Here is a 16204-nt window from a genome sequence, read left to right as displayed (position 1 = left end):
AGTTTTCGGATTCCGGGTCGGCAGGCTACAAGAGATAGGCGCCAGCGGCGGCGGCGAAGGCCATGGTGGCAGGGATGCCCATGGCCTCGGCGCCCGACCAGCCTCCACGCCGGCAGGTGATGGTGCCGGTGCACGTCGAGCCAGCGGGACACGAGTAGATCGAGTCTGGCGGTCAGCGGGGCCGAGCGTTAGACGACTCACCAGGGCAGCAGACGTATCCGACCTTGGCGCACTTGGACTTGTCGTTGGGGCACTCGACGTAGCCGGGGTCGCAGCGGTCCTTGGAGAGCTGGCGCTCGTAGACGTCTGGCGTGGCGTCGCGGGCGGCGACGTGCGCGTCGCCCAGCGGCTCGGCCGCGACGAGCTCGCGCGCGGCGACGGGGTGCGCGGCGGCCAGGGGCTCGGCCGCGACGTCGGGCGTGGCGACAGCGAGCGCGGAGGCGGCGAGGGCAGCGGTGAGGAGCGACCTGAAGAGCATGGTGATTTGCTTGGGTTGGGGAAGAGGTGCCACTCGGGGCTGGCTTTTATGCTGAGGCGAGGGGACGCGTCGCGTCTCCCCCTTCGCAGAGGCCCCCCTCCCGCCTCGTTCGGGGTTCAACCCCAAACGCACAGCCGTGCCGGTGCCGGGAAACACATACCAGCACAGCGAGCACCGGAGCCACCGCCACCGTGTCTCAAGCTGCCTCGACAGGACGCGGCCGAGTTGGAACCGTTAGAAACACGGCGGTCTGATTAGCCCTAGTGCCTCGCGGTTCCGCCCCGACACGGCCAATGGCCTACCTAGCTTTCGTGTGCTGGGCGAGGAGCCCTGAGCAAACACTGCTGCACGCACTGGATCGATTGCGGATCGGGATGCGAGATGGACGCGACGAGCCGCGGAGCGGGCAAGGGACGCCGATAGCCGCGTGGAATGCCACACTGGCGCGCCACTTGACACACGTGACTGTGTCCTTATTGTTTTGCACTGCCCACCGGTGCACCGCTGCAGTGGCAGGAGAGTACACAGCCTAGGTGGGTTGAACACTAAACACGACGCGCGCGCACAGCCCAGCCCAGCCAGTCGAGCGCGTCGTAGCCAGGCCGGACCGGCGAATAGCCCACCCACACAGCTTGCTTGCCCTCACACAGCTTGTCAATCCGCTTTTATGCATGTTACAGTCTATGGATGCTTTTATATTATGCCGATTTACAGTGTTCCTAACTATACCACATCACCAGTGGGGGGCGTTGATGAACAGGCCCATGAGGCAGCCGGCGGCGGTGCCGGCAATCGGGACTGTGAGGACCCAGCCAAGGACGATCCAGCCGAACGCGCGCCAGTTGACAGCCTTGGGGCCGCCCGAGATGAGACCAACACCCGCAGTGGCGCCAGCAAGGCACATGGTCGACGAGACGGGGATGGCGTACTGGGAAGCGAGGAGGACGGTGAGCGAGGCGCCGAACTGCATCGAGAAGCCACGCGAGGGCGAGTGGAGAGTGAGGCGGTTGCCGAGGGCAGCCATGATGTTGTAGCCGTACGTGGCAAGACCGATGACGATGAAGGCGGCGCCGAAGACGAGAATCCAGGTAGGCGTGGGCGTGTCCTTGCCGAGGTGGGTGCCCTCGGACCAGATGTAGTAGATGGCCGAGAAGGGGCCGACGGCGTTGGACACGTCGTTGGCGCCGTGGGCAAACGAGTTGACACAGGCAGTGAGGACCTGGAGGTAGGTGTAGAGGTGCTCAGTGTCGTTGTCGTACTGGTGAGAGATCTCGTGCATCTCCTTGAGGCGGGCGGCCTGGTCGGCGTCCTTCATCTGGGCGGCGTGGACGTCGTAGCTCGAGCCGGCGGCGAGGATCTTGGGGACACGCTTGGCGAGGATGATGAGGTTGCGGGGGAGGATCCAGGGGCCGACAATCTCGTCGCTCTTGTCAACCTCGGCGAGGGGCACATCCTTGTTGGCGGCGGGGGCAGCGGCGGGGGCCGAGGGGCCGGCCTCGAGGTCCTTCTCCTTGTTGTTGCCCGAGGCCGACTCGTCGTTGGAGCACGTGTCCGAGACAGTGTTGGCCGCAATCTCGGCAACAGCCATGGGCTGGTGGACGTGGTCACCGTGGGCAGGGGTCTCGTCCTCGGCAGTACGGCCGTGGACACGGTAGTCGGCGACGGCCGAGACACCCTCAAGCGGCTCAGGGGCGGGGCGCTTCCAGAGCAGAGGGCCCCAGAAGATGTGGTAGGGGCGGAGGGTGTAGTCCTGACGGATGACCTTGGCGTAGACGTAGGGGAGCCAGAAGACGATCGAGATGATGGCGCCGACGAGGGCGGTGAGGACAATGGCGAGCGCGATGGTGGTCTGCGAAAGCTTGTCAAGCTTGAGCGACGGCGAGCCCTTGTACACGATCGACATGGTGAGGACGGCGAAGACGGTGAAGAAGTAGATGGGCGAGAGGAGCATGGCCTTCTTGACCGAGTCCTTGCGCACGAGCACGGCGTACTTGGTGATCAGGTAGATGATACCACCAAAGCCGGCCGAGATGGCGGGGGCGATACCCATGCCGGCGAAGATGGTCGCGAGACCCTTTCCGCCGTTCCAGCCCCACTGGACACCCGAAGGTCCCGAGACGGCGACACCGACACCGGCGAGGGCCGAGACGATCGAGTAAGTGGTAGACACGGGCCACGAGTTCTTGGTCGCAATCATGAGCCAGGTAGCCGAGGCCGCCAGGGCACACGTGAAGGCGAGCATCTCGATACCGGCGTTCTCGCGGAACATGGCGAGCTGGATAATGCCGTTCTTGATAGTGCCCGTCACCTTGGCGCCGACGAGCACGGCTCCCAGGAACTCGCATACCGCGGCAAGCAAGCATGCCTGACGCATGGTAAGCGAGCGGGCGGCGACCGAGGTCGCAAACGAGCTGGCGGGGTATCAGCTCGGATCTCATGTCACACACGTTCGTGGTGGTCGTGTGAGCGGTGACAACACCAGTGCTCGTGTGACCACCCCCGCCGATCGTGACGCCACACGTCACTAGCCGACCCCGCACTACTCACTTTGCCACATCGTTGGCACCGATGTTGTACGCGTCGAGCGCGGCGAACAGGAGGCCAATGGCGAAGATGTAGTCGTACTGGTGAAGCTTGGGCATCTTGTCCAGTGCGTTTTCGTTCAGTGGGGTGAGTAGAGGCAGCGCTCAACCGTTAAGTAGTTGGAGCGGGGGGTGGTGTGCGCCGATGTCACCGCTCACACGACCACATCGAGAAAAAACTGTATGGCCGGCGTCCTCACCAGTTTACCCAGCTCCGGATGGACCTTTGACGACAGACGAGCGCACGTTCTTGAACATGTCTGGGAAGCAGCAAACCACATTCGTCGCCAAGCGGCTGTTTGGTCGCTTCAGGTCTTGGCAGGGGGAGCGTGGGGTGCCACTTGGAGGGGACGGGGGTTGTTGAGCGGATGCGCCGGGTCAAAAGTTTAAACGTCTCTCTATCTACGCTGGTCCTGGTGCTGGGCGCGGCGCCGCCCATCCCTGGCCGTGGAGTCTCGACCCCCGCGCCGTCCGCCGACTCGGACCGCAAAGCGCGTCGTACGCGGGGTCCATGGGGTTGGTACGGATCGTTACGGAACGGATCGAGACGTCAGTCGTTGTTGTGGAGCCAAAGCCGCACCTCCACCACGCGCTCCACTCCGTTGCACGTTGCACACCACCACCACTCCACACACCGACAAGATCTTGATAACTAGCAATGCATAGGCTCCAGTAGCTCCAGTTGATGAGCTATTCTGGCATGCACGTGCCGAGTGCCTGCTGCAGATCATATCTCATGACGCCAGCGGCAACGGCGTTTGTGAGGTTGCGGGAAGCCCAGACCTGTCCAACTGTGGAGTGCACTGACTGATAGCTAACTCGGCCAGCACTAACCGTTGCCTCAACAACGCAGCGCTCCGACGACGGTGGTGACCGCCCTAGCAATCTTGATGAACGCCGCGCACGTTCACGATCGGCTTCCCCGACGACACCGGTCTCCTCGTGATCAACACGCTTCATGACGACGTGGGAGCCCGACTTCGACTTCATCCCGTGCAGATTTTCCAGCACTTCACATCGTCGCACCCGTCCTTACACCGGTCAAGCAAGGATTTTCAGTCACACCCACGTCGTCCCATCGCAACGGCGAGTACAACGCAGCCACGGCGACGGGACCGGTGAAGACGGAGAGGGTACTAGGCCAAGGCGCTGCCGCTGCCCTTTGCCTCCACCGTATGTGGGAGTCGACGCCGAGGGCACAGACTTCGACGACCCCGAGGCCGCGGTCGACTGGACACAACTTCCGGCGGTAGCACAGTCCTGCGGCGTCGCGGCGCTCACCCGTCGGCACCCGCGTTGGGCAACAGTGTGGCGACGCCGATCCACGCCGTCGGCGGCGGACGCCGCGTGCTGCCAGTCGGCGGACGCCGTGACGGCCCCTTCCGACTGACACAAGGTTGTGGTGTGGACAAGCTCCCGACAAGCTGACGACGCCTGACGCGGCGTACGCCCTTGCCAGTGCACACGCGATCGTAACCGTCCTGCCCAAGCCAGACGGACGTGCACGAGAGTTTCGGGGACCCCGCACGAATCTCCAGCATTCCGGAGCTCCGGTCACACGACCATACTACAAAGTTATTCATTGTCCTGGGCGCTACCGACATCTACGAGGGAGGCGGGCGTGTGAAGGAGGGTTGAAGCATGGGCGAGCAAGCTTATAAGCCCATGGCGCCGAGGGGAACGTACTCCTCGGCGCGCTTGAAGCCCATCGCACCGAGAGGAACGTACTCCTCGCGGGCGGCGACGTTGCGCTTCTTGGTGCACTTCTTGGGGGGCTTCTCGGTGTGCAGCGAGGTGCTTCCGCCGGGACCGCCCTTGCCGCCAGCGCCGCCGTTGCCCCCGTTTCCGCCGTTGGTGCCGTTGCCTCCGGCGCCACCACTGCCCCCGGCGCCGCCATCGCCAGCAGAGCCGCCGTTGGTTCCATTGCCACCAGCGCCGCCGTCACCCCCGGCGCCGCCATTGCCACCGTTACCAGCGCCGGTGCCGTTGCCTCCAGCGCCGCCGTTTCCGCCGTCGCCGCCCTTGCCTCCCGCTCCACCGTTGCTAGCAGGGCCGCCGTTGCCACCGTTGCCAGCAGCACCGCCGTTACCACCATTGCCGCCGGCGCCGGCGTCGCCTCCGTTGCCTCCGTTGCCTCCGTTACCCCCGTTGCCGCCGTTTCCACCAGAGCCACCAGAGCCACCGTTGCCCGCGTCACCACCATTGCCGCCGTCACCGCCCTTGCCGCCATCACCGCCCTTACCTCCGTCTCCGCCCTTGCCACCGTCACCACCCTTGCCACCATCGCCACCCTTGCCACCATCGCCACCCTTGCCGCCACCAGGGGTGGAAGGAGAGGGGGTAGCAGGCGAAGGAGACTGGGGAGAGGGAGAAGCAGACTGAGGGGAGGGGGAAGGAGACTGAGGAGAGGGGGTGGGAGACTGGGGAGCGGGTGAAGAGGTCTGGGGAGTGGGAGAGGGAGACTGGGGAGTGGGCGAAGGCGACTGGGGAGTGGGCGTCGGGGACTGGGGAGAAGATGAAGGCGACTGGGATGACTTGGAGTCGTCACAGAACGGAAGGTTTGGGTCGGGCTTGGGGTTGTCTTCGGTGTGAATCACGGCGTTGCTGTAGGGGTTTTCTTTCGCGGTGTCAGTGTGCCGTGTCACCAGCTCTCCGCTTGCAACTCACTGCACGTAGAGAAGGACGGGCAGCAGAAGTAGGAGCCAGTGCACCTAGTCCACCAGGGGCATGTGATCCACCCAGACTCGACGGTGCCGTCCCTCACCTGGCAGCACACTTCGTCGGCCATGGCGCAGGTCTTGCCGTCGGCGCAGAGGGCTGCCGTGCCGTCGGGGCAGCCGTAGATGTTAAACTTGTCGTCGTGAATGTCGAGCATCGGCCTTCCGCCCTTGAGGGCGCGGCGGCCGGCACCGACAGTGGCGATGTTGCGCTTGCCAAGGAATGCAGTGGCCTCGGGGAGGTCGCGCTTGACCTGACACGTCGCAGTCGGCTTGGGGGCAGGTAGAGTCTCTCCAGTGTAGAAGATGGGAGGGTTCCAGTAGCCAGGGCCGCCTGCGGCGTCAGCGGGGTTCCTGCGCCACGCACTCACGGCACTTGGAGCCTACCGGGCAGCAGCCCCACCTGTCGTTGTCTCCCAGAGAGCAGTACTGGCCCTTCTTGCAGGATCCGAACTTCTTGGTGCCGAAAGGCGTCTTGATGTAGTCTTGCGGTGAGACCTCGCAGCAAACGCCTCCCTCGTGCATGCAGGTGACGCCGTCGCCACACAGGTCCATGCGGACGGGGCAGCCGTTGGCCCTGATGGGCTCGCGCTTGTTGAGAGTCAAGGTGGACTCGTCCGCAAAGGGCTGGAGCTCAGCGTACGCTGGGTGGGCCGTGGCGCTGACGCCGCCGGCCGCGACGCCGAGGGCGACGACAAGTCTGAGGAGCATATGTAAAAGAGTGTGGGTGGGTAATGAGCGTGGAGGTCGTGGTCGTTACAGTACAGAGGAGATGGACTAGGAGACGTTTCTGCTGCATCTCGCCCAGTCTTTATAGACGACAGAACCACCCCGCGTTGGGGATGTTTAGGTGCCACTTCTCCCGTCAGCGTGCACGCGGCTTCGTGTCGGACGGCGCGTCGTGCCACTGGGCAGCACGCGCAACGCGTCTCCCGTCATCCCGAGTCCCAAGTCATGGGCAATAGGACCAGCTGCGGCCGCGGGACGTGCATGTACACCGCTCGGCGATACCGTCTAGCACGCTGCCGCTGTAAGAACGCCGACCGCCCTGGGGCCACTAGCGCGCTGGCATCCCGAACCCGGTGCATGCTGATGGGCTAGAAGCGGCAGCGGCGGACGCGTACCGTGTCGTGGTGACAGCATTGCTCTCAACACGCAGGCGGCGGATGGGGGACGAGGTCGAAGACTTGTCCGTCGGAGGATATGACAGGCGCGCGGAAACGGGATTCCAGCGACGCGTCCATTGGAACTGCGGCTAATGGTCTCAAGTGACGCTATTTCTATGAAACCCGATCTGGTGCAGTTTGAGCTGTGTCCAGTGTCCGCCGGCATTCAAAGGTTGTAACGTTTCTGGTCCGTTGGGCGTTCTGTTTCAGGCAGCTAGCAACTGGCAAGGCCCTACTGGTGACGGACGCCGGCGAGGTTATTCGGCGGACAGTCGCCCGCCCCGCTGTGGGATGTGCTGCGTGGCCCGGCTACATCGCCCTCACAACCCAAACACGAGCGCAAAGCCACACCGCACTGTGCCTCGACCGCAGTGGGGCGCTTGACGCGTCTGACAGTCAGGTCAGCGACGCGAACGTGTTTGAGGACGTGTCGACGCGTTTCTTCTGGGCAGGCTTGCGCCACAGTAGTGTTCTATCAGGAACCGGTGTGCTGTCCACGCGGCTTGGTCCATGTCCCAGATACATCACTGCATGGGGAGGGCACGGGGAAGGAGGATAATGGGTCTTGGCAAAGGGAGCCAACCCCAAGTGAGCCGTGTACACGATGCGCTGAGGTACAGAGGTCGCGGCCGGTCGACGGGCCTCCTCGTCTGCACTGCTACCTTGCCTCCCGCCTCCTATGAGCGCGACGATGTGCGACCAAGTCATGCTCTCTCAGCACTGTCGCCACGCAACCCTATCTCCAAGCGCAGGCATACGTCTTCCACCACACAACTATGCATACCACGACTGCTGCGGCGATAGGAAGAGATGCGGGCGAGGTAGCTCACTCCGGAGCCCCCGTGGGGCCCCGATACGGCCAATACAGCCAATGCCCATGTGCTACAAGTCCGTGCTCCAACCGAGAAATGCATCTCGAGTCGACATCAACAGCGATCACGCACCGAGTACGTCCTCGCAGCAAAACCCACCAGCGAAGGGGCTATAAAGGAGACCGGATGCCCGAGGAAGCAGCAAAGGAACGCCCCAAATGACACAAACGACATCAGCTCCCCGCCGCCTGGCGCACGACTCGGAGGAGTACAAGGCAGCACTAGCCAGCTCGCTCCGCTGGGACGCAGACAGGAAGGAGCCATACCTCCAGCTGCCCAACTTCCCACACATCCGCCTCGCTCCCTTCCGCGAAGGCATCGAGGATGATATGGTAAGCCGAGGGCCAAACGCGTCTGACACGGCCCAGGTAACGCTCTTCAACCACCCCGAGGTCGGGAAGCGGCTGTACTCGCTCCCATACCCGTGAGTCTCCCAGAAGGCCTCCCTCTCCCCCGGTACTGATGTGTCCAGAATGCCCAGGTCATTCGCCGAATCGTGGGTCGAGAAGGACCTGCCAAAGCACAAGGCCATCATCTCGGCTATCGCCGAGCACGCCGTGTCCTTGGAAGCCGACGAGCCCATCTCGCCGAAGCCCAACGCGCCGCTGCTCAACGGCTCGCCGTTCAAGTCGGTGTGGGACACGGAACAGGGGCGTATCATCGCAGACATCAAGTACGCGATCGACACGGAGAACGCAGACGGGAGCAACAAGACCGAGGACGAGGCGTACGCCGTCCCGCGCGCCCAGCAGAAGTACGAGCTCGGCTACGTGCTCGAGCCAGCCGCGTGGGGTAAGGGCCTCGCGACTGAGATTGTCGGCGCGATCGTATACGGCTACGGCGACGTGTGGGTGCGGCCTGGGACGTTGTCCGCGTACGCCGAGACGGACAATGCCGGCAGCGGGCGCGTGTTGGTCAAGAACGGCCTGCAGAAGATCAAGGAGATTTCTGAGAAGTGGCCAGAGCACAAGGGCGGTGAGGTCCATCATGCCGGGTACTATGAGCGGAGGGTGTGATGTACATGGTCGCGTGTAGGCGGGGGTTCGGACACTCGCAACGCCGGTGGTGGCCGGACACACCGTGATAACCCGCGACGCCGGACATGGTCGTGGGCACTGACTGGTTTGATTCGACCGGACCATGCACGTCGAGAGTGCGAGACAGCCCTTGCCGGCGGGTTGTGGGCGCACGGGTTTATCGGCATCCTAGCTCGGCAGGGTGACCGAACCCGACTGATCGACGGCATGAGCTCTTGATAGGCTGGCCGGAACCTGCGTCGCGGCCAGCTCAGGTGTGTGGTGGTGGCGTCGAGCAGCTGCTGGGCCAGGCGTTTGTCTGGGAAGCACGGCATCTCGCATCGGCTCCCGAGTCGACAGACGGCCGAGTTTGCAGGCGGCCGACTGTGTTGGCTTGTGCGTTGTGGAGCTCGGGAAGCGGCAGAGGCAGATCTGCCCCGCCTGCCTGGCACTACAGCTCCTCCTCACCCCTCCCCTGCATCAGACTCCTGTGCATCACATGTAGTCTGTTTTGTTTTTGGAATCGACAGTCGCCGAGCGCAGTCACGGGGATGATGCCTGTCCGGACTCTCGCTGCGAGGTGTATTCTAAAATTTTGATTTCATTAGGAACATGAATAGTCGAGCACGTGTGAGCACGCGCCGAGTGGCGGGCTGCCCACTGCCGCCTTCGCGAGGGCAGCTGTCTCTTGGCCTTCTCAGGCGTTCAGGAGGGCATCTCAGGCAGCAGGAGCCAGCAGGGAGCAGCAGCAGCGCGTATCCAGGCCGCCGATTATATTCAGGACTGGCAAGAGCACGCGCCCGGATCATCACTCGGCCCAACAGCCTCGCCCAATAGTCCGCCTCGCTCGCTGCCCTTTGCCGCCGGATCTCTCCCGGCGCCGGCCCATGATGCTTGTTGGCCATGGAGAATTGTTGTGATGCAAGTCGTGCTCGCGTCGCGGGATACGGTCGGCGGCGACGGATGGGTCGAGTCGCGCTGCAGTGTTCTTGCATGCATTGTCCGCCATCTCTCTTCACGTCAGCCACACACATCCCCGACTCTCAATTGACGGACTTTCGGCATCGCGGCTAGTCGGAGGTCGCGCGCGCTTACCTGCCCACCACAACTCCACCAGGCATCACATCATCGCCCATAAACCTTCTCCGCCGCATCCACCGCCATGCTCCGCTACCTGTCGCCGTCGCGTGCAGGGCCATCAAGACCCCGGAGTGACGACCCACAGCTCGCACTCCATGTGCCAAACTATGGCGTTGTCTTCCTCCCGCAGCCCGAGCGGGCCGAGGACGACGACCCGACGTCCGAGGAGGTCGGCGACCACAAGCCTCGGCACGACCACATGCTCCACGGCGAGCTCGAGGTGACCCTCACCGCGCCCAAGCGTGCCAAGGCCATCCGTGTCGGACTGCGCTCGACGCTCAAGCTCGACCTCGGGCCAGGCCGCCGTGCTGAGGAGACGATCCTCTTCGAGCGCAGCGTCGAGATCCTCTCATCGACAGCTGACGGCGTGTGGCTCGCAGCCGGAACGCAGAGGTAAGCGAGAAGACGTGGGCATAGCTGACCTGCAGGTTCGACTACACCCTCATCCTCCCGTCCAACCTGGCGCCGCACGACCAGCACTCGAACGGCATCGTCTACCACGACCTGTACGCCGTGGTGGAGGGTCTCCCGAGCCCCGACGAGTGGAAGATCCGCTCGCAGGGATCGTCGAGCTCGCTCTTCAACCTGAGGGGCAAGCGGTCACCCAGTGCGGCAAACTCCAAGTCGGCGTCGCGTGCCGTGTCCCCGAACAGAAGAGGGGTGAACGCGTCGCGTCCGGCGTCGGGCGCGTCGACACCTCTGACACCCGGCGCGCCGGCGCACCCCGCCGCGCTTTCGGCTGCGCTCTCCAACCTCGCGGTCAGTGGCAACGGCACGCCATCAAGCACCGGCGCGACAGGTGGAAGTGGCAGTGGAGGCGCGGGCACGGGCGTGAGCACGCACTCGCGCCCGAGCCCGCCGCATCTCAGCCGCACCCCCTCGCGGCTGGGCAGCCCGACGGAGCCCATGTCTTCGGCCGCAGCCGCGCTCCTCGCACCCACGCCGCCGCCTCGACTCGACCGCGCACCGAGCTACGACGACAGCCAGCGCCCCAAGGAGGCGGCCAACGGCGAATGGCTCCAGGGCACGTTCAAGGCCAAGCGCAGCGTCATGCTCATCTACAACCCCAACCCTGGAGACGGGGCCAACGAGCTGCATGACCGTGCGAGCGGGTACGTGCCCGGGCTTGGTGTCTGGGAGCTGGTCCTCGTGTCGGATGTGGTAAGTGGTTCGGGATGTTGGGTGGGCCGCTCGCTGACGCCCGCCAGTGGACCATCTGCGCGCTGCTGCAGATCAAGGTCAACCTCGCGTCGCTCATGCCCTCGACGACGGTCTTCGCCGTCCGCGTCCTCCTCGCCCAGACACACTCGATCACCTCGCCGCGCGACCCAGACGCCCAGAAGCTGACGGGCACCAAACACTTTGTCATCCTTGAGCAGGGCAAGCGCCCGCCCGCGGGCCACCTCCACCCGGACAAGCACTACGTCGCACTGTGGCGCGGCCAGGCGGCAGGCGGCAAGGACAAGGCGGACGGCGAGAGCGGCGGCGAGATCAAGATCGACACCAAGGCGCGCCTGCCCAACGACAATGTGTCGCGCCCGTCGACGCTGCCAGGTGTCGTGACACCCATCAACGTCAGCCACGCGCTCGTGCTCGAGGTCTTCTTCTCGGTGTATGGCGAAGACGACAAGGGGCAGCCGATGAAGGTACCCGGTCCGGGCGGTCTGCGCATGCTGCGCGTCTCGCGCCCGGTCGTGCTCCCAAGTGTGAGTGCAGCTCCCAGTCGCGATCCACCCAGCTGACACCCCAGTGCGCTCTCATCCCCGAGGTCACCATGCTGCCGACGTACGAGTCGATCGCAAGTGACAAGGAGTACCTCGCGCCGTCGCGCGACGCGGCGCTGCCGTCCGGCGGGCCAGAGTGGCGCATCTGCGCGTGCGGCCTCAAGCTCGAGGAGCTCGAGTCGCGTATGCGCGAGGCGGCGCGAGACGAGCAGAGCCCGAGTCTGGCGGGCATCGCGGCGGCGGCGGCGGCCGACGACAAGGCTGAGCGCGAGCGAGGCCGCATGAGGGACCGGGCGTGAAGCGAGGCGAGATTGACGACGGGGTACGACGGACATTGCCTAGAACCTACATAGACTACATGCACCACTGTAATAGTTTGCCTGTTGCCGGACGAACGCCGCCGGCGTCCACCGCCGCGTCAGATAACCCGTCAGTCAGCTGGGTCGCTCGCTAAATGCGGCGTCGGCAGCACGTCATGCACGCTCCGATTATATACCTCGCTTTCATCGCGGCCAGTCGGGGCCGACAAGCATCTCTCATTCGCCGATGTGCAGATTCGGCCTCTGAAACGCCCACTGAAGCAACCTTGGCCTGCTCGTCAACTTCGGTACTGACTTCGCTTGGTTGTGTCGCCACTTGACGGCCGACTATAGCGGGGTTACCGAGGCGTGCTGGCGCGACTCGCGTGGGAGCAGTGCGGAGCGCCGGAGCGCCAGGCCATGTGTGCATGCATGGGCCTGCCTGGACCCGGGAAGCGCAGGAAGCGCTGCCCGCCTGCATAGCCCGCACATCCCGGGCACTGCAGGCTTGCGGCGCGAGCGCCGCGCCCGCCGAGGGTGCGCCGACAGATAACGAGGTTACCGAGCCGCTTGGCCTTTGCACGACGCCTGCCCACGTGAGTATCGGCCGACGAACCCTCGCGTGTGGTTTGCCAGGCGCGTTTTTATCTGATAATTTTGGACACCCTGCTTCACCAAACGGCGCACAGGCATTTCACTGCGCACCATGGTGTTTTCCGAGCTGCGCCGACCTCCGACCTGCGTTCGCTAGTGGGTATGCCAAGGCGAGGTAGGGAAAAGTTTGCCTGCCTTCCGGCGAGCGAGGCTATAAAGCTCGCGATGGGATCTTGGCAGCTGATCACAAACACACCACCATGTCCAAAGTCTTGCCGATCCAGGCCTTGCACAACACCGCCGGCGACCTGACCGCCACGCCGGTCCTCCCCGCCGGCTCGCAGACGCCCACCGACGTCGAGGGCGGCGCCGAGACCAAGCGCGAGCACGAGGCCGACAATGCCTCCCTCGCGTCCGCCGAGATCGAGCAGGGTCTCGGTGTGACCAAAATCGAGGCGCTGTGTAAGTCGTCCTTCCCCGCCCGCGCTGACATCCAGACCTCGTGTTCGGCAAGGGATGGAAGCTCCTCCTCCTCTGGTTCTCGGTCGGCCTCATCGCGTTCGCCTACTCGCTCTCCCAGTCCACCACCTATGTCTGTGAGTAGCGGCCGAGGCGGCGAGGCAAGCCAGTCCTAACCTTGCAGATGCCCAGTTCGCCACCTCGTCGTTCGGCCAGCACACGCTCGTCGGCACCATCGCCGTCGTGACCGGCATCATGGCTGGCGTGTGCCAGCCGTTCATTGCCAAGATGGCCGACCTGTTCTCGCGCCCCATCGCGCTCAGCATCAGCGTCTTCTGCTACACGCTCGGCTACATCATCATCGCGTCGGCGAGCAACATCAAGGCCGTCGTCGCGGGCCAGGTCATTGCGCAGCTGGGCCAGACGGGCATCTACCAGATCCAGGGCATCCTCATCGCCGATATCACCAACCTCAAGTGGCGCGGCTTCGTCAACGGTCTCTACTCGCTTCCCTTCATCCTCAACGCCTTCATCGCCGGCTACATCACCAGCGGCATCGGCGCCCTCTCGCAGGATGGTTGGCGCTGGGGCTACGGCATGTTCTGCATCATGATCCCCGTCTGTCTCATGCCCTCGCTCTTTGTCCTCTTCTGGGGCGACCGCCGCGCCAAGAAGCTCGGAGGTGAGTTGGGAAGCGTGTCGAAGGCAAAGCAGTAGCTCACGCACCCCCAGCCCTCTCCCTCGCGTCTTCGACCCACGCCCGCAGGCAGCTCATCGAGGCCCGTGAGCCCGTCCACCGTACCCTCGTTCAGAACATTATTCACCACCTCAACCTCATTGACGCCATCGGACTCCTCGTGCTCGGCTTTGCCTTTGCCTGTCTCCTCGCCCCGGCCACCCTGTCTACGAGTGCCAAGGGCGGCTACTCCAACCGTGAGTGAAACGCAGTCTCCTGTCTTCGCCCCCCGCTCACATCCCCGTAGCCTCGCTCATCGCCATGTACTGCGTCGGCGCCGTCCTCTTCGCTGCCTTCATGGTCTGGGAGTTCAAGTACGCCGCGCACCCGATCATGCCCCGCCGCGTCATGAACCGCACCTTCGTGAGTGGCGCCAGCTTCAGCCCCACCTAACCCACCAGATCTGCTGCATCGTCATCGACTTCCTCTACTTCTTCACCGGCTACCTCACCGACGCCTACTACATGTCGTTCGTTTACATCATCAAGCCCGAGTGGTCGGACAGGAACTACACCTACTTTGGCAACACGCTCACCGTCGGCCTGTGCCTCTTCGCCGTCGTCGGTGGCGCGATCCAGCGCTACACCAAGCGCTACAAGGCGCTCCAGATCACTGGCCTCGTCCTCCGCGTCCTCGGCGAGGGCATCACCTTCATGGCCGTCAACGGCAACCAGAAGGACGTGACCCTCGTCATGGGCCGTGTCCTCATCTCGATGGGCGGCGGCATCACCGTCACCTCGACCGGCGTCGCGTCGGCCGGCTCGGTGCCGCACGCCGACATGGCGCTCGCCATGGCCATCCTCTCGCTCTGGACCCAGCTCGGCGGCTCGGTCGCGTCGGCCATCTCGGCCGCCGTCTGGGACCGCAACGTGCCGCGCAACCTCGAGAAGTACATTGGCGACCAGTACAACGCGACGCAGCGCGCTGAGATCTTCGGCTCGATCCTCGTCGCCCGCACCACCGAGCCCCACGACCTCGTCAACCGCGCCTACACCGAGGCCATCCGCCCGCTGTACATTGCTGCGCTGTGCACGTGCTTCCTCGCCCTCGTCGCCGGCTTCATGACCCGCGAGTTCCACCTCGGCGACGCGCACAACATCGTCGAGCAGAACAAGGAGATCAAGATGCGCTCCAAGGAGGAGACGACCGACGAGGCCATCCAGGCGCGCGTCGCCCAGGTCGAGGCCAAGATTGAGAGCCAGATCGAGAAGGGCCACTAGCCCGATTTATACTAGATTACATGCAGGGTTAATGTTAATATGCTTCAAAGCTCGCTCGCTGCTCTCTCCCACACCCGGCCCTGTGGCTCTCTCACACGGCGAGTCGCGACGCTATCGCCTTGCGTGCTTCAGAGCTTTGCGTGCCCGGCGTCCAGCTCGACGACCTGGTCGGTGCCGGGGTACGTGGGGAGGTTGAGCTCGTACTTTGCCGCGAGGGCGCTGTGGCGTCTGTCAGCCAGCCCGTGCGTGCGGCCACATGTTTACACTCACTCTGGAACAAAGCGACCGCCCAAATAGTGCCGGCCCTTGAACTCGCGGACGCCCTCCTTCGGCGCCGTGAGGCTGACGAGAACCTCGGGGTCAAGCGTGGCCACGGTGCGGCCCTTGCTGTCGGGCGCGGCCGGGTCCGCCGCATACAGGGGCTGGCGGCCGGCCTCAACGCCCCACCCGGACGGAATGTCGACGCTGACGATGGGCGTCGGCGCGGCGGCGAGCAAGTCGAGCACGCGGTCGAACGGCGCGCGCACCGGCGGCTGGAAGCTGAACCCTGCCGTCAGGCCTATCCCTCCTCACTCTACGCACCGAAGATCGCGTCGAGCACCACGTCGGCCTGGGCGAGCGCCTGGCCAAAGTCGGCGTCGGGCCCGAGCACCTCGATGTCGAGGTTGCGCGCCTGGCGCACGAGGCGGCTATACAGCTCCTTTGCCCCCGGCTTGGGGTAGTAGATCGTCGGGGTGTACGCAAAGTGGTGCAGGTGGCGCGCGGCGACGAGCCCGTCCCCGCCCTGGTTGCCCGGCCCGCAGCAGACGAGTACGCGGCGGTGCGTGGTCGGCGCGTACGCCTTTGCCAGCGCCTGCGCGCACGAGAGGCCCGCGAGCTCCATCAGCTGGGGGTTAGCGACGCCGCGGCGGGCGACTCACCTGGTCGAGGCTGAACGCCCCGGACGCAGACATGAGCTCGTCGTCGATGTGCTGCGCGAGCTTTTGGCCGATGTATCGGATGCTCATGGTGTGGGTGGATGCGAGAGCTCGCGACGTCATTGAATGGCCTTGTGCGGGCGATGCCGAGGCACGGCACGTGACTGGGCCGTGTCGGAGTTCGGCAGAGCGCCGAAACTGAGCGGTGTACTCGCCATCGACAAGTGACCTAGAGATAGCAGTTGACACGGCCCACTTGGAGCACATACATGCACCTGAGATAA

General features: G+C 64.4%; 7 protein-coding genes across 7 annotated transcripts; 3 read left to right on the top strand and 4 right to left on the bottom strand.

Annotated features, from left to right (window-relative positions):
* Positions 1-25: 25 nt before the first annotated feature.
* Q8F55_008943 (uncharacterized protein) lies at positions 26-478 on the bottom strand (the record flags this gene model as incomplete). Its single annotated transcript, XM_069357323.1, has 2 exons — positions 26-102; positions 202-478. 2 exons carry the CDS (start codon positions 476-478, stop codon positions 26-28), a joined length of 354 nt encoding a protein of 117 aa, XP_069205260.1.
* Positions 479-1211: 733 nt separating this feature from the next.
* Positions 1212-3120, bottom strand: Q8F55_008942 (uncharacterized protein; the record flags this gene model as incomplete). The annotated part of the gene is made up of 2 exons (XM_069357322.1): positions 1212-2889; positions 3026-3120. 2 exons carry the CDS (start codon positions 3118-3120, stop codon positions 1212-1214), a joined length of 1773 nt encoding a protein of 590 aa, XP_069205259.1.
* A 1595-nt stretch (positions 3121-4715) lies between these two features.
* Positions 4716-6488, bottom strand: Q8F55_008941 (uncharacterized protein; the record flags this gene model as incomplete). The annotated part of the gene is made up of 3 exons (XM_069357321.1): positions 4716-5677; positions 5728-6111; positions 6149-6488. 3 exons carry the CDS (start codon positions 6486-6488, stop codon positions 4716-4718), a joined length of 1686 nt encoding a protein of 561 aa, XP_069205258.1.
* A 1485-nt stretch (positions 6489-7973) lies between these two features.
* Q8F55_008940 (uncharacterized protein) lies at positions 7974-8831 on the top strand (the record flags this gene model as incomplete). The annotated part of the gene is made up of 3 exons (XM_069357320.1): positions 7974-8147; positions 8184-8239; positions 8288-8831. The coding sequence occupies 3 exons, from the start codon at positions 7974-7976 to the stop codon at positions 8829-8831; spliced, it is 774 nt and encodes a 257-aa protein (XP_069205257.1).
* A 1162-nt stretch (positions 8832-9993) lies between these two features.
* On the top strand, positions 9994-12006 carry Q8F55_008939 (uncharacterized protein; the record flags this gene model as incomplete). Its single annotated transcript, XM_069357319.1, has 4 exons — positions 9994-10364; positions 10400-11132; positions 11180-11677; positions 11722-12006. The coding sequence occupies 4 exons, from the start codon at positions 9994-9996 to the stop codon at positions 11992-11994; spliced, it is 1875 nt and encodes a 624-aa protein (XP_069205256.1). The 3' UTR covers positions 11995-12006.
* Positions 12007-12848: 842 nt separating this feature from the next.
* Q8F55_008938 (uncharacterized protein) lies at positions 12849-15003 on the top strand (the record flags this gene model as incomplete). Its single annotated transcript, XM_069357318.1, has 6 exons — positions 12849-13050; positions 13086-13184; positions 13232-13729; positions 13780-13980; positions 14031-14146; positions 14185-15003. 6 exons carry the CDS (start codon positions 12849-12851, stop codon positions 15001-15003), a joined length of 1935 nt encoding a protein of 644 aa, XP_069205255.1.
* Positions 15004-15131: 128 nt separating this feature from the next.
* Positions 15132-16010, bottom strand: Q8F55_008937 (uncharacterized protein; the record flags this gene model as incomplete). Its single annotated transcript, XM_069357317.1, has 4 exons — positions 15132-15222; positions 15274-15550; positions 15586-15889; positions 15924-16010. The coding sequence occupies 4 exons, from the start codon at positions 16008-16010 to the stop codon at positions 15132-15134; spliced, it is 759 nt and encodes a 252-aa protein (XP_069205254.1).
* Between the last annotated feature and the right edge of the window lie 194 nt (positions 16011-16204).

The sequence above is a fragment of the Vanrija albida genome, assembly GCF_041260175.1.
Source record: "Vanrija albida strain AlHP1 chromosome Unknown contig_7, whole genome shotgun sequence".
NCBI lineage: Eukaryota > Fungi > Basidiomycota > Tremellomycetes > Trichosporonales > Trichosporonaceae > Vanrija > Vanrija albida.
This window is presented reverse-complemented; position numbering and strand designations above follow the sequence as displayed.